Source organism: Antechinus flavipes, chromosome 1, assembly GCF_016432865.1.
Source record: "Antechinus flavipes isolate AdamAnt ecotype Samford, QLD, Australia chromosome 1, AdamAnt_v2, whole genome shotgun sequence".
NCBI lineage: Eukaryota > Metazoa > Chordata > Mammalia > Dasyuromorphia > Dasyuridae > Antechinus > Antechinus flavipes.
In genome coordinates, this window is record NC_067398.1 from 461,740,629 (window position 1) to 461,756,096 (window position 15,468).

Below are 15,468 nucleotides of genomic sequence, written 5' to 3' on the forward strand. Positions count from 1 at the left end.
TGCTATATCACATTGCCTTTCAGTTTTTTTTTTTTTTTCATTAAATTTCATCCTTCTTTGAAGAGTCTACTGTATTTCCTAAAATAATTCATTAAAATCACAGGAACCTCTCAAAATAATTCCAAACAGGAAAGAAGGAAACAAATGTTTATTAATCACCTACTAGAAGTTAGACATGGTCTTATGTATTTTACAAATATCTCATTTAATCCTATCAAGACATTAGCTTACCCATTTTATAGTCAGAAAAACTGAGGTAGCTTAAGTGATTTTCCCAAGGTCACCAAGCTAGTGGTTTAAGTGTCTGAGACTAGATTTGAATTTAGGTTTTCCTGATTTTAGGGCCATTCCACCACTTTATTGCCTCTAAACACTACAGAATCTGCTAGTAGATGTGTTTAATAAAATACACCACTTTACTGCCTCTAAACACTGCAGAATCTGCTAGTAGATGTGTTTAATAAGATTTTATATAGATAGATCGATTGATCTATCTACCTATCTATATTTATATATACATATATAGAGAGATATATACACACATATATACATATATACATATGTCACTAGTGATTAGGGTAAGGAAAAAAATTACTTTGGCTCTGCTGCTTCCAGTTTGGCTCCTCTGGATAAGGAGGCACAAAGGGCTCTGCTGGTGGTTTATTAGGGACAGTGGCTAGGGCTCCCATTCTCTTCTATCTGGGCTCAAGACTCTTCCAAAAATTTAATAACATAAATTCCAGTGACCAGCAGTGGAGAAATGGAAGATTCACGTAAGTGTAACTTTAGCAGAGATTTGAAACACTCTTACTAGCTGGACATGGATTATCAGAAACCCAAATTACATCTCATGACTTTGACAGTACCAAAGAGAGGGTCATTGAAACAGAACCATTTCAAGGTGGCCGGCGCATACAGCAAAAAAGGGGACCAATTGTTTTAGCAAATGATATGAAAAATCCTGCAATGGAGAAATTAGAGTAAGAAAATGGAACCTATATAACTATAAATGTATTTGTCAAATGAGCTTTGAGAAGCTGGTTTGTGGCTCAAGAATAGTGGACCTTGAACTGGAAACTAAGATTGATATAGTAAGAGAAACTATGGAAACATATTGGAAATGGCTCAGACACTCTCCTCTCAGCTTTTCCAAATGATTTCCAAAAATGAGTAACATCTTGGAGATGCATTTGCTGACCTGAATTTGAAGTCTTACAACTCCATTCAGAACTGCTGGCTAAAAATGGAGAAATTCTTTTTGGAGCTACTAATTTTTTTTATTGCAAATGTGGTGAACAAAATAATAGGAGGTACATTAGTGACTGTGAAACAATACAAAAGTGTCAGGATTGAATATGGTACATGATTTAGAAGAATTAAACTTGGATCACATAATACAAACACTGCCAAAGACTGAGAAGGCATAACATCTGTTACAAGCACATAAGGAAACATATGATAAAATACACAGTGATGTATCTATCAAATTGAAATTTCTAAAAGAAAAGAAGGTATACTTTAGTATTGCACAAACAATTAGTTCTTTCCCACAATGTCATCACAGCTTATTTTGCTGGGAATCAGAAGCAGCTTAAACAGACATTCAGACAATTTTACATCAAATGGAAAACCCTTAGAGTGATTGCCTCATCCTGGCTTGGAGAACAGTAATCAGATCTGAAAAAAAAAAACAAAATTAAAGACCCATTGTCATCTCAGAACCCAATAAGAATGAAAAGTGGAATGTATTGATTCTTGCACAAATAGCTTTAATTTTTGCCTTTTAATACTTTAACAATTGAACTGTTCAAATTAATGGGAAGGTGGGTGGCTCTAGTGTCAACATAATTTCCATAATCCAAACAGCTTTTCTTTTGAAAAACTTCTTTTGTATTGTGAGAATTGTTGACTATTTCTGTAACTTGAAAATATGAAAATATCTTTGCACTGACAAGATATAAATTTGTGGTTTCTGGTCTTCAAGATGTGGGTTTGTTATGATTTTTCCAAAGGGAGTTTACATGATTTGTATCACAATTTTATCATGATTTTACTTATTTTACATAAAGATTAAACATCTTTACAAGATTATTTTCCATGTATTGTTTTAAAGAAGAGAGTAATACTATTTTAGAGTAAAATTATAGGGCATTTCTGCAGCATCTAAACAGAAGAAGTAACTATGATTGATGTTTTATTAATTTAAGGGATTACAATAGATTGATCTCTGAGGTTGGGGCCATACCCATATGTTTGTTTTAAAAATTATGAACAAACAAGAATCATACTTTCTTTTCCATAAAGCTTCCAAGAACACAGTTGTGTTATATAAAGACTTTGATTGGGTGGGTCTTATTAGCAATTTCACTTTCTACTAAAAAGTGAAACCTATTTGTTGAAATCTGCTTATTTGTACCCACTTACCATTTGGTTGATCTTGGGCATTTTGAGAAGTTAACTTTAGAATATAAGTTCTTCTTCATTTTTAATCTGAAATTCTGTGATAGGAAATTTTTTTTGGCAGTATTGCTCTGTCAGAAAGTAAATTCCTAGACAGATTTAATTGTAATAATGCCATTTTAACCTTAAATCACAGAGATGTGCCTTCTTAGTTATATTAATTCCCCTTGAACAAATGTATATAAATCTACAAAGTAGCCTATTCCAAACTGTTTGCTGTGTCTATCTCTAATAGAAAGGGACATTGCAGAAATGTTGACATTTCTTTAAACCAAATTTAACATCTTTTAAGATGTGATTACTTTTGAAGAATAATAAGTAGAAGGGTCTTTTTGATTTTTTTTTTTTTTTGATTGAAGGGAGGGTATGGTTTGGATAGTAGGAAGAAGGAAGGTGACAGAAAGGAAAGCCAGTTATCTCTATGTTGCTGGTCATTCTTGACTTCTTGTGAGTAATCTGTCTTGTTTTCCTTCATCAGTAGTATAATCCTTACTAAATGCAAATTCTCTGTTAATTTTTTATAATAGATATTGTTTTTGAGAGAGGTCTCTTGCAGATGTCAGTTTATTTTGTGTTGAAGTACTCAAAAATTGCTGTTATTCACAACTATGTCAATTACATGATTTGTTTTATATATGTGTGTGTACATATATATATATTCAAAGGCCTTTCAGTTTAACATGATATAATATGACTGTAAATTACAACCCTATTTAAGTTATTCCTTACTATGTGTCTGTATTCTGACAAAATCCTAGTTTATTTTTCTGGCACAAATTTTTCTTGTGATAATAGTCCTCCCAATGTGCCTCCATTGTGAGTTTTGTATTCTTATTAAAGTTGTTATTGCACTTTAAAAAAAAAGAAAGAAAAGAGAAAAGTAATTTGCAGTTAGCAACCAGGCCATCAATTTATTGGTGTGTTATCATAATGTCTGACATATTTGGATTTGCTGATTGTTTTGAATTATAAATTTGCATATCAGTGCAGAGCATATTTCTCTCTAAAATGATATAAGATCTCTTCTTATGGACCTAGGAAAGAATCACTTTACTAATCTGTACTGAATAGCTGTTCCCAGAAATAGTTTTTTTAGTATGTGTATCTTTACACAGAAGAATGTTTAAGTGAATATAAACCACCCCCTTACTCTCTTTTCTAATTCTAGATATTAAATATGGAAATCTGAGAAACACAATACAGGTGCTCATAGTTTTGCTACCACCTTGAAGGTGACCTTGAGAGATCTGTCCTAGATTCAAACACTGCTATACCAGATAAGGCATGATTGAACACAGCCACCTATACCTCCTATGTGGCCTCCTAACTGATAGAAGATTTAATGGTTTCAAGTTAAACTTTTTTCTGCTCTATCTTCAGGATAGTTTGTCCTTTAAGAGAGAAATATAAGGGATACAAAACTGAGCAACATCCATAAGGACATTAGTTTATATATAATCCTCTGTTCTGCCAAGAGCCATCAGAAAATGTGGACCTAGGAAATGAGCCAACATCTTTGGACCATTTGATGAAGTAGAAGGAAAGACAGTCAAGTCTTTTTTTCTGTCAAGTTCTCTGCAAACTTTCAAGTTTGCAGACTTTCAAGTTGTATTTAATTTCATTCTAATACAGTGAGTCATGCTCCAGGCTTATTGTACCCCAAGAACAGAATGGTGGCTGGAAGGGATGTTTGTTAAAAGTAGTTTCAGTCAGATGAAACTTGAAATTTCAAAAAAGAGTTCATCTACATGAAAATTTTCTAAGTAATCCCTTTGGCATGAATCTCTCCTTGGCTTCCATAATATTTTCTGGTGTTAATGGAGCATACAAAATAACTTGAACAATAAATGTCATTTTGCTCAAGGATTCCTGTTTAAACCATCATGAACTTTTTTTTCTTTAAGCACTAGTTTTCCATGCATTCCAAAGGCTGTCCATATGGTAAAGCCTGAAGGTGATTTAGCAGAAGGACACTTTTCAGAGTTGTAGTGCTGTTCAGGCAAGCTGTTAAGTGAAATTTGGGTCCTGTTTTGAGCAGTCAGAGATGGTTGGTTATCTCATGTGTATATGTTACGTAGTAAATTTTGAGCACTTTGCTGTTTAGAAAGCAGATGGAAATAGCCCTGAATGATTATGCAAGTGTTAACCATATGGATCTTATTTAAGCTGACCATCTCATTGGAATTTCCATTCAGGGAAATGCAATTAAGAAAAACATAACTCAGAAAGAATGGGATGTCCACTTGAGGGTGGTCAGAATGATGAAGAACCTCAAGTTCATGTCATATGAGGAACATGCTAAGGAACTGAAGAGTGTTTAGCCTGAAGAAGAAGAAACTTGGTTTGGGGAAAGGGATATTAATACTTGCTTGTTGGCTATTGGCTAACTGACTGGATTAGAGGTTAGACTTGTTCTCTTTGGTCCCAAAGAACAGAACTATATGAACAATGGGTAGGAGTTGCAAAGAAGCCAATTTAGTTTTGATAGCAAGAGAAATTTCCTGATATTAGAACAATCCAAGAGTAGAAAGATTGGAAGTATTGAGTTCCCTCCTGTGTCCCCTGCCTTAGAAGTTTTCAAGCCAAGAATCCTAAGGTTTGGGTGATAAGAGTCTCTGCTGGGCCAGCAGAGTCCATTCTAACTCAGAAAAATTGTAATTTGTAAGTTTTTATAAATAAAAATTCATTTCCGTTCCACTTCCAAAACTCCTCTTAAAACTAAATTTAAATTTAAAATTAAAACTTCCCCAGGTAAAAATTACCTCAGTATTTTCTTATCTTTTCATAGTTCTGATTCTATTTCTTTATACAACTGGAATTTAGTAGTATGCTTATCTGATTTTTGTCATGTCCAATGTAAAATAGGTAACTCAATTATTTCCCATTTTTTCTGCTTTTGGTTTATACTACATGTATTTCTGTTTGCATTTATATTTATCTCGTACACTTTCATATCTAGTTGTCTGTTTAAAACCTTGCAATATCTCTCTCTCTCTCTCTCTCTCTCTCTCTCTCTTTCTCTCTCTCTCTTTCTGTCAACAGTTAGTAAATGTTAAGTGTCTTGAGGCTGGATTTAAATTCAGATCTTCTTCACTTCAGGGCATGCTCTATCTGCAGCACTTTCTAGGAGTGCCCACTACCACATGATATTTTTAAAGTGCAGCTCTGATATAACACCCTCACTCCTCCCACAAACACTTGAAAAGCTTTACTGGCTTTTTATTGCCTCTAGAATGGGGACTCTTAACCTTAAAATAGTGCCTGGCACACAATAAACAAGACCTGTTTCCTTCATTTTTCATATCGTCAGTGGACCCCTTCTAATACTATTCTCAAATGCACCATTAATCTGTATGCAAAAACTTGGCAGTTTGGCTTCTTTCTGCTCTCTATTCCCTGGTTTCAGGAATTTATTTAAGTGATACCATCCTAATTATTTTACAGAAGTCTAAAGTCTGTGATGCACTAAGTTCTATAAAGAAATAAAATTTAATAAAAACAAGATTAAAAAAATAAAAAAAAAACATTTTCAGCTCAGTTTCTCCTCCATGCACAAAATATACTGTGCCACCTGTCACCCTGTTCCTCATTGCTCTCTCTCATCTCTTCTCCAATTTCCCTGCCTTCCTTCAAGTCTTGGCTGAAATCCCACCTTCTATAACAAGCTTTTCCTAATCTCCCTTAGTGTTATTGTTCTCCTTCCAAGTTAATCTGGTATATATCATATACATAATTGTTCATATATTTTCACTCCCATTATATTATGAGCTTTTTTAGGCCAGGGATTTAAAAAAAAATAACCTTTCTTGTATATCCAGCACTTAGCATAGTACCTTGGGATATAATAGAAAATTAATTGATTTTTTATTGATTCTATGGATGGGTAGAAGGACAGTAACTGATTTTTCTGTGAAATCAAACAAAGCTTATTTGACCTTTTCGTATATATCATTATTTCCATCCTTCCTTTAATCATCAGAGTTTAACCTAGTCTTATAAAGATATACTTTAAAAAAAAAAAAAAGGATTCACTTTTAAGTTATTTTTCTTTCCTTTTAAAAAAAAATTTTTTTCAGCACACACATCATCCATAAAATAGCCTAGGCATATGTATATAGTCCAGATAAGCTCTACATTTTGGCCATTGATTCCATCTGTACGTTGATGTCCATTCTGTCCATGACTCTCATTCTATCCATTTATCTTCTGTTTGAGTGAGAAGGACATTTTTCCATCTTGGGTTTTTAGTTCCTCATCTATCAAGGGTCTTTACTGCATGCATTATAAATTTTTTGCAGTTTTTTTTCCTAGCAATGCATTTATGATTTATCTCTCTAGGAAGAAAAAATGAAAAGGCTTGCAGAGGAGCTCCAAAAACCTGCGCTTTACTAGAAAAATTTCCAGAAACAACAGGGTGCAGAAGAGGACAGGTATTTCTTACTTTTTTTTCCAGTATTGCTGTAGATTGGAGGTAGCAAATGATCTCTGACATTTCCAAAGGGATGGTTAAATTTCTTTGCTTCATTGAAAGTACTCTTTTTTTATCATACTAGTTTTAATGGGCCAGAATTCCACACAATTGATATAAAAAGATGAGCCTAGAAAACATTATATTTTTTTATGACTTTTTAGAAAATATGAATGATTAGTTTTAATCCCTTCAGAATAAAGTGCAGATTCAAAATCCAGGTCTTCCCAAATATCTAATCCAAAATAACAAAAGTAGAAGTCTGTCATTTGAGATTGGCAGTTATTCAGCCACCCTGACAAATATTTGAATGAAGGAGCTGCGATTAAAAGAATATATCATTTTTTTTCTCTTGCAGATCAAATATTCTGTCATGCATCCAGGCACTCATGTCTGGCCTCACACAGGGCCTACAAACTGTAGACTGCGGATGCATCTGGGTCTGGTAATACCCAAGGAAGGCTGCAAGATCCGATGTGCCCAGGATACCAAGTAAGCCTTATTCTTTTATCTTCATTCTTTATTGGGGGTATCTTGGTTTACTGTAGACATACATTTTCATTTGATGATTTCATGGTTTAAAATGGTAACTCAATTGATCAAAGATTTAGAGCTATAATGAAGTTTAGAAGTCATTGAGTCCAACACCTCTCTCCCATTTTTCAGATGAGAAAACTAAAGTCCATCAAGATTAAATTACATGCCCAGGGTTACAGAGCTAAATGTCTTTATTATTATTTTTAATAGCATTTTATTTTTTCCCAATTACACAGCAAGACAACTTTCAGCATTCATTTTTTCAATATTTTGAGTTCCCAATTTTTCTCTCTCTCCCTCCCTTTCCTTACCTCTTCCAAAAATGGTAAAGAGTTTGATATAGGTTATACAGATGCCATCATGTAAAACATATTTCCTTAATAGTTATAATTATGAAAAAAGAAACTTATCAAAAGGGAGAAAAACACTAAAAAGAATAAAGTATGTGGGAAAAAATGATTCAATCTGCATTCAGAGTTCATCAGTTCTTTATTTGGATGTGGATAGCATTTTCCTTCATGAGTCTCTTTTACTTGTCTTGAATCACTGTATTACTGAGATCTGAGTCATTCATAGTTGATCATCACACAACATTTGTACAATGTTTTCCTGTGTATGCTAATTTTATTCAGCAACAGTTTGTGCAATTGTACAGTAGTCTTGCATAACATTCGTATACTACAGCTTGTTTAGCCTTTCCCCAATTGCTGAGCATCCCCTTAATCTTCAATACTTTTCCACTGTGAAAAGAGCTATTATGAATATTTTTGCACATGTAGGTCCTTTCCATTTTTTTTCTCTTTGGGAAATAAATCTAGAAGTAGAATTGCTGGATCAAAGTGTATGCAGAGTTTTATTGACCTTTCAACACAGTTCCAAATTGTTATCCACAATGGTTGGATCAATTCACAATTCTACCAATAGTACATTAGTGTCCCAATTTTCCCACATTCCCTCCAACATTTACCATTTTCCTTTTTTGTCATATTAGCCAATCTGATAGATGTAAAGTGATATCTCAAAATTGTTTTAATTTGCATTTCTCTAATAAAAAGTGATTTAGAACACTTCTTCTTATACCTATAGATAGCTTTGATTTCTTCATCTGAAAATTGCCTTTTCTTATCCTTTGACCATTTATTATTGGGGAATGGCTTATATTCTTATAAATTTGACTCAGTTTGAGAAATGAGGCCTTTTATCAGAGATACATATTTTAAAGATAGTTTTGCAGTTTTTTGCTTTACTTTTAATTTTGGTTACATTTGTTTTGTTTGAACAAAAGCCTTTTTAATTTCATATAAACAAAATTAGCTGTTTCGCCTTTCATAGTACTATCTCTTATTTGGTCATGAATTTTTTTCCCTTTATAGATCTGTCAGGCAGAGTATTTCTTGCTCTTCTGATTTGCTTATGGTGTGACTATATATGTCTAAACCACGTACCCATTTTGTTTTGGTTTTGGTTTTGATTGAAGCAGTTTGAGTTAAATGACTCAGTGTCACACCGCTTAGAGTGTTAAGTGTTTGAGGCCAAATTTGAGGCCTCCTGATTTAAGGACCACTTTTCTATCCAGTGTGCCATCTTAGTACCCTCCATGCACCTTTATCTTATTTTACAGTATGAAATTCTACTCTATACTTAGTTTGTAACCTATTGTTTTTCAGTTTTTCCAAAAGTTTTTGTCAAAATAGTGACAAAAGCTGGGGTCTTTGATTAAACACTGGGTTATTGACTGTAGTATCTTGTATACCTACTTTATTCCAGTGATATACTACTCTATTTCTTAGTTGGTAGCAAATAGTTTTGATGATACTTCCAAGTACTTTGTATTGTTTACAGTTATTTTACATGAAATTTCTCTTTCTATCTGTTGCTGCTGGGCTTTGTTGGTCATATAAAAAATGCTGATGATTTATGTGAGTTTAAGTTACATCTTGCAACTGTATTAAAGTTGGTAATTATTTCAAGTAGCTTTCTTTTCTACTCTTGGATTTTCTAAGCATACCATCATATTATCTACAAAGAATGATAGTTTTGCTTCCTCATTAATCTTAATTCCTTCAATTTCTTTTTCTTCTCTTATTGCTATAGCTTAAGGTTTCTAGTACTTATTGAATAATAGTTATGATAATGAACATCCTTGCTTCATCCCTGATCTTACTGGGAAGACTTCTAGCTTATTCCCATTACAGATAATTCTTATTGATGATTTTTATGTAGGTCTTGCTTATCATTTTTAATTGAAGTTTTTTATTTTCAAAACATATGCATGCAAGGATAATTTTTTCAACATTGATCCTTGAAAAACCTTGTGTTCTATTTTTTCTTCCCTTTCCCCCCTTCCCCTCCCCTAAATGGCAGATAATCCAATATATGTTAAACATGGTAAAAATATGTTAAATCCAAAATAGGCATCCATGTTTATACAATTGTCTTGCTGCACAAGAAAAATCAGATCAAAAAGAAAAAAAAAATGAGAAGGAAAATAAAATTCAGGCAAATCACAACAAAAAGAGTGAAAATGCTGTGTTGTAAACCACCCTCAGTTCCCACAGTCCTCTCTCTGGTTATAAATGGCTCTCATCATCATAAGATCATTGGAATAAATCTGAACCATTTTATTGTTGAAAAAAGCCATGTCCATCAAAATTGATCATCGTGTAATCTTGTTGCTGTGTACAATGATCTCCTGGTTCTACTCATTTCACTTAGCGTCACTTCATGTCAGTCTCTCTGGGTCTCTCTGAAATCATCCTGCTGATCGTTTCTTATAGAATAATAATATTCCATAACCATAACTTATTTAGCCATTCTCCAACTGATGGGCATCCATTCAGTTTCCTGTTTCTTGCCACCAAAGAGGGCTACCACAAACATTTTTGCACATGTGGGTCCCTTTCTCTCCTTTAAGGCCTCTTTGGAATATAAGCCCAAAAGAAACACTGCTAGATCAAAGGGTACGCACAGTTTGATAACCCTTTGGGTTTAGTTCCAAATTGCTCTCCAGAGTGGTTGGCTCTGTTCACAAATAGACCAACAATGCATTCTTTTTCCAGTTTTCCCATGTCACCTCCAACATTCATCATTATCTTTTCTCGTCATCTTACCGCTTATATTTTATAGAATACTCCCTTTATTCCTGTAGTCTTCAGTGCTTTTAATAGGAATGGGGGCTGTATTTCATTAAAAGCTTTTTCAGCATCTATTGAAATTATATTATTTTGTTGGTTTTGTTACTGATACGGTCAAGTTGATAGTTTTCCTAATATTGAACTAATCCTATATTTCTGCTATAAATCCCATCTGATCACAATATATGACCCTTGTGATATATTGCTGTAATCTCTTTACTGGTATTTTGTTCGTAATTTTTGTATTGTTATTCATTAAAGAAATTGGTCTATAACTTTGTTTATTCCTTTTAGCTCTTCCTGTCACTATATTTGCACATAAAAAGAGTTTGATAAGACTCTTTCTTTGCTTATTTTACTAAAGAGTTTTTGTAGTGGTGGACTTAATCCTCCTATAAATGTTTGGCAGAATATTTAATCAAATTATCCATTGGCTTCTCTGTTTTACTGGTTTTTTCACAAAACCAGCTCATAGAGTTATTTATTAGCTCAATATGTTTTTGTTTTGTTTTGTTTGTTTGTTTGACTGTTTTTTTTTGTTTTTTTACTTTCAATATTATTCAATCTCACCTTTGATTTTTCAGGATATCTAATTTAGTCTTCAATTGGAGTTTTAAATTTTTTTTCCTAGTTCTTCTAGTTGCATGCCCAGTTCATTTATCTGTTTTTTTTTTTTTCATTTTGTTGATGTAAGAATTTAGAGAAATAAATTTACATCTAAAAAATACTACTTTGGATGTATTCCATAAATTTTGGTATGTTACCTCATGTTGTCATTCTTTTTAATGAAATTATTAACTGTTTCTATGATTTTTTTCTTTGACTTATTCTTCAAGGTTGGATTATTTAGTTTCCAATTAATTTTAATCTATCTTCCTACTGCCCTTTGTTGAATATAATTTTTATTGCTTCATAAATCAAAAATAAGAATACATTTAATATTTCTAGCTTTCTACATTTGATTTTGAGGGTTTTGTGCCCTAGTACATAGTCAGTTTTAGTGTGATATTGCTTTATTGGGTTTACTTTTGTTTTTACTTTGAGATCAGTATTGCTACCCTTACTTTTTTTTTTTTTATTTCAGCTAAAGCATTATAGATTCTGCTCCACCTTTACTCTATGTATGTCTGTGTTAAATGTTTTTCTTGTAAACAATATTGTAGGATTCTTGTTTTTGATACCTCAGCCATCTACTTCAGTTTTATGTGAGAATTCATCCCATTAACATTAATAATTATGATTACTACCTGTGTATTTCCTTATCTCTTCTTCTTTTTCTTATTTGTCCTCTCACCCTTTCCCTCCTCACCAGTATTTTTATTCTGTCTCATTTCTTCCCCCTCTTCCCCATTTATCCTTTCTTTGGTCAGTTCCCACTAAATACCATTTACTTAATCTGCTATCTTGTTATGTAACATAGATTTCTATATTCAACTGACTGTGTGTATGTATCATATCATTCCCCCTTTGAACTGATGAGAGTAAAGTTCAAGCTAGTGCTCATCATTCACCCTCCCATCTTCTCCTCCACCATAATAAGTCTTTTGCATTTCATGATGTGAAATTCTCATTTCTTTTCCTCATTTTTTTTCCTGCTTCTCCTATACGATTTGTAAGCCTTTTTCCTTTCTTTTAAATTTAATCTTTGCTTCTGGAGTTGAAGGGGCACTATCATGTGCCAGAGGCTGCAGGTGAGGGCTATTTATCTAGTGTTGCACTGATGTTGCTCTGAGGTCCAACTGAGTCCTTTAAGTCTGATACTCTGTTGAAGGGATGGGAGTGGCTGATGATAGTAGGGTCTGGCAGCTTATCTGGTGCTAAGCCAGGGTCTAGTATGTGCTGGGGTGTTTTAGCATTCCTTAAGGATTTAAAGCAAGTGGTAGTCTGCCTACTGGAGGCTGCCTCTTTGATAAGGCACCTTTTGGATTGGTTTACCTGTTGCCCAAGGCTACATTGAAGCCTGTGGAGGTCTGATCTCTCAAGGTTGCCTCTTTGCTCAGGGCCCATTCTCTAAGATGAAATGGGCCTAACCCCCAGGCTATGCTGAGGCAGGGGGTCCTGATGTTGGCATTTGCTTGCTCTGTGACACTGGAGCTTAGGATCTACCACTGATTGGTGAAGTGGGACTTGGTTGTCCTTCTTATCCTGAATTGTGCTCTCCATTTGCCTGAGAGAGACCATTATTACCTAACTTCCAAGTTTCTTAGGCTCAAAGATTATTTCACATTATCTTTTTGCTGTTCCAGGATTTGTTACTATGTTGTGGTGATTTGGGGGTGAATATGAGAGAATTGTAGCAATTTACTTTTTACTATGCCACTTTGGCTCGCAGAAATCCCATATATAATAATTTAAATCTTCAGAGTGCTTTATACAGACTTTTGTTTCATCCTCCTCATTACTTTTGAGGTAGATACTTAGAGGAAATTGAGGGTGAGAAGTGTTAAATAACTTACCTGCAGTCACAGAGCTAAACCAAAATCCTAGACCAGAGTAGTCACTATCTACTATGTCCCATTACTTTCTATACCAATTAAACCCATTGGGTATAATTTAGTCTCAAATTTCTTAAGCAGTTTCCTTTCTCTTAAGTTTTCTGAAGTGTGGTACAAAGAATCTTAAGAAAAGAATTAGTAGACCTGAGTGTTTTTTCCAGCTTTGCCAGAAGCTAGCTAACTTTGTGACTGGGGAGTGACTGGTTTTTCCTTGTTTGTAAAATTACAAAAGGAAGTACTTAGATTTTAGGAATTCTTCACCTAAATTCTGTGAATTTGTTGGTTTTTTTTAAAAAAAACTTCTTCAATAAATGTATTTTGAAATAATTACTTCCCTTTGTAATCTTGTGTTTTATTTTATGCACTTCACATAATTATTTTATGCAATTAACACAGCATACATAGGTTAACCACACTGTCCTAGGAGTCCACAACACCACAAAGCTTTTTAAAAATGCATATCTCTAAATGCATAAATATATATAATATGCATAATAAATACATTATTCAGAGACACTCTGATAGGTTGATATGCATGGGGCAGTTCTATTTCTGTCTATAATTCTCTAATGTTGAAACACTTTAATAACTAATTACAAAAGTTTCCGCTTTTTTAAGCAAATGAGGGTTATGATTTTATGTGCCATACTAGTCAGCATGCTCTCCTGACAACTCTGACAGTCCCTCATTTTCAAACTCACCTCTTAACCTTCATTCAAATTGTTCCCCTCCCCTGGAGTGACCTTCCCTCCAATTATTCCATTCAGTACTTGTTCTTGTCTGCTTAACTGGAAACCTACTCTGTGAAGCCCACCTTAAACACTTCCATTCAATGAAATAAGCAATTTGTAAGTAGCTGCTAGGAATAAGAGACTATTATAGATTGTGGAAATACAAAAGCAGAAATATAAAACAGGTTTCAAGGAGTGGCACCAGGGAATACAACATAATCATAGACAAATAATTTGAGGAGAGAGAAAATACTAACAACTTGGGGATCAAGAAAGATTTTTTGTGGGAAGTAACATCTAAGTAGAGCCTTCCAAGAATTGGAATTTAATTGGTGAAGGTAAGTACAGAATGCATTTCACATACTTCAGCCAAAGTCAGGAAACAGAATATCCATTATAGGAAATAGCCAGTAAATTAGTTTGATGGAATATAGAGTGTGGGAAATGGTTATGTAAAACCCCTCCGGAGAGGTCAAAATTAGACTGGGAAAACTTTTATCCGAGGAACTAGCAGAGTCAATAGGGAATTAATGAAGACTCTTCATGAACAAACCTGTGTCTTGGGAAGATTAATTTGGCAACTGGATGGAAGATAGATTGGAGAGGAGAAAGACTGAAAGCAAGGAAACTAGTTGAGAGGCAAGAGGATCTACACCAAGATAGTGGCTTTGTGCGAGGAGACAGGTTGAGGAATTTGTATTATATCCTAGAGGCAGTTGGAGGTCACTGATGTTTTTTGAATATAGGAGTAATGTCATCAGATATATTTTAGGCAGTTATGTGGAGAATGAATTAGGGAAGCAAGTAGAGTCAAGGATAGCAATTTTAAGAGGCTATTTATAATAGCACCTTTAACAGACAGATAATTTTAGAAAATGAGCACATTCAGAAGGGGAAAGTAATGAGTTTAATTTTGAACCCGTTGAACTTGAGGTATTGGGGACATATCTGTGTTAGTGTCCAGTAGGCATTTGGTGATGGAAGGCTGAAGTTTAGGAGAGAAATTAGGGCTTGAACTGCAGTAAGGCTTTTGGGATACATTGTATAGAAATGAAAATTTCTGCTTACCATTACAAATTGAACCCATGGTATCTGAGAAGACCACTAAGATAGAATGAATAGAGAATAGAAGAGGAACCAGGACAAATCCTTGAGGGATACTCATTGGGGAATTCCTTGTTTTCTGAATTCTACAATGCTTATTCTGATTTACCACATAATGTCACATTTAATTATATATTGGTTTATATTATTTTCTTTTGATTCATGTGTATTCATCTCTTCTTCTCTGCTAGATTACAAATTTCTTCTTTTCCTCTTCTGTCCTACTTGTGGCATCTACTCCATAGTAGGTAGTCAGTAAATACCCATTGATTGTATGGCAAGTAGAAATAATTCCTCTCTCAACTGTAAAACCTGGAAAAATAATCAAGTTGACTTTATATCCTTGCAAAAGATAAGGCTTATAAATTCCATTCCTTACAATGCCACTCACATTAATTATAACAATAAACAAGAAATTTAAACCCTCTTCTTGCTTCCTACTTTTTTTAAATTATAGTTTTTTATTGACAGAACAAATGCATGGGTAATTTTTTACAACATTATCCCTTGCACTCTGTTCCAATTTTTCCCTTTCCTCC

General features: G+C 33.8%; 1 protein-coding gene and 1 pseudogene across 5 annotated transcripts in view; both read left to right on the forward strand.

The window, feature by feature from the left end:
• ASPH (aspartate beta-hydroxylase) overlaps positions 1–15,468 on the forward strand; it is a 247,329-nt gene that overhangs the window by 209,821 nt on the left and 22,040 nt on the right. For all 5 annotated transcript variants that reach the window (XM_051970134.1, XM_051970136.1, XM_051970133.1 and 2 more), the window contains 2 exons: positions 6,799–6,890; positions 7,287–7,420. In XM_051970134.1, the coding sequence (XP_051826094.1) occupies positions 6,799–6,890; positions 7,287–7,420 (226 nt within the window). The remainder of the gene's footprint in view (positions 1–6,798; positions 6,891–7,286; positions 7,421–15,468) is intronic.
• Positions 737–1,718, forward strand: LOC127545953 (arfaptin-1-like; annotated as a pseudogene).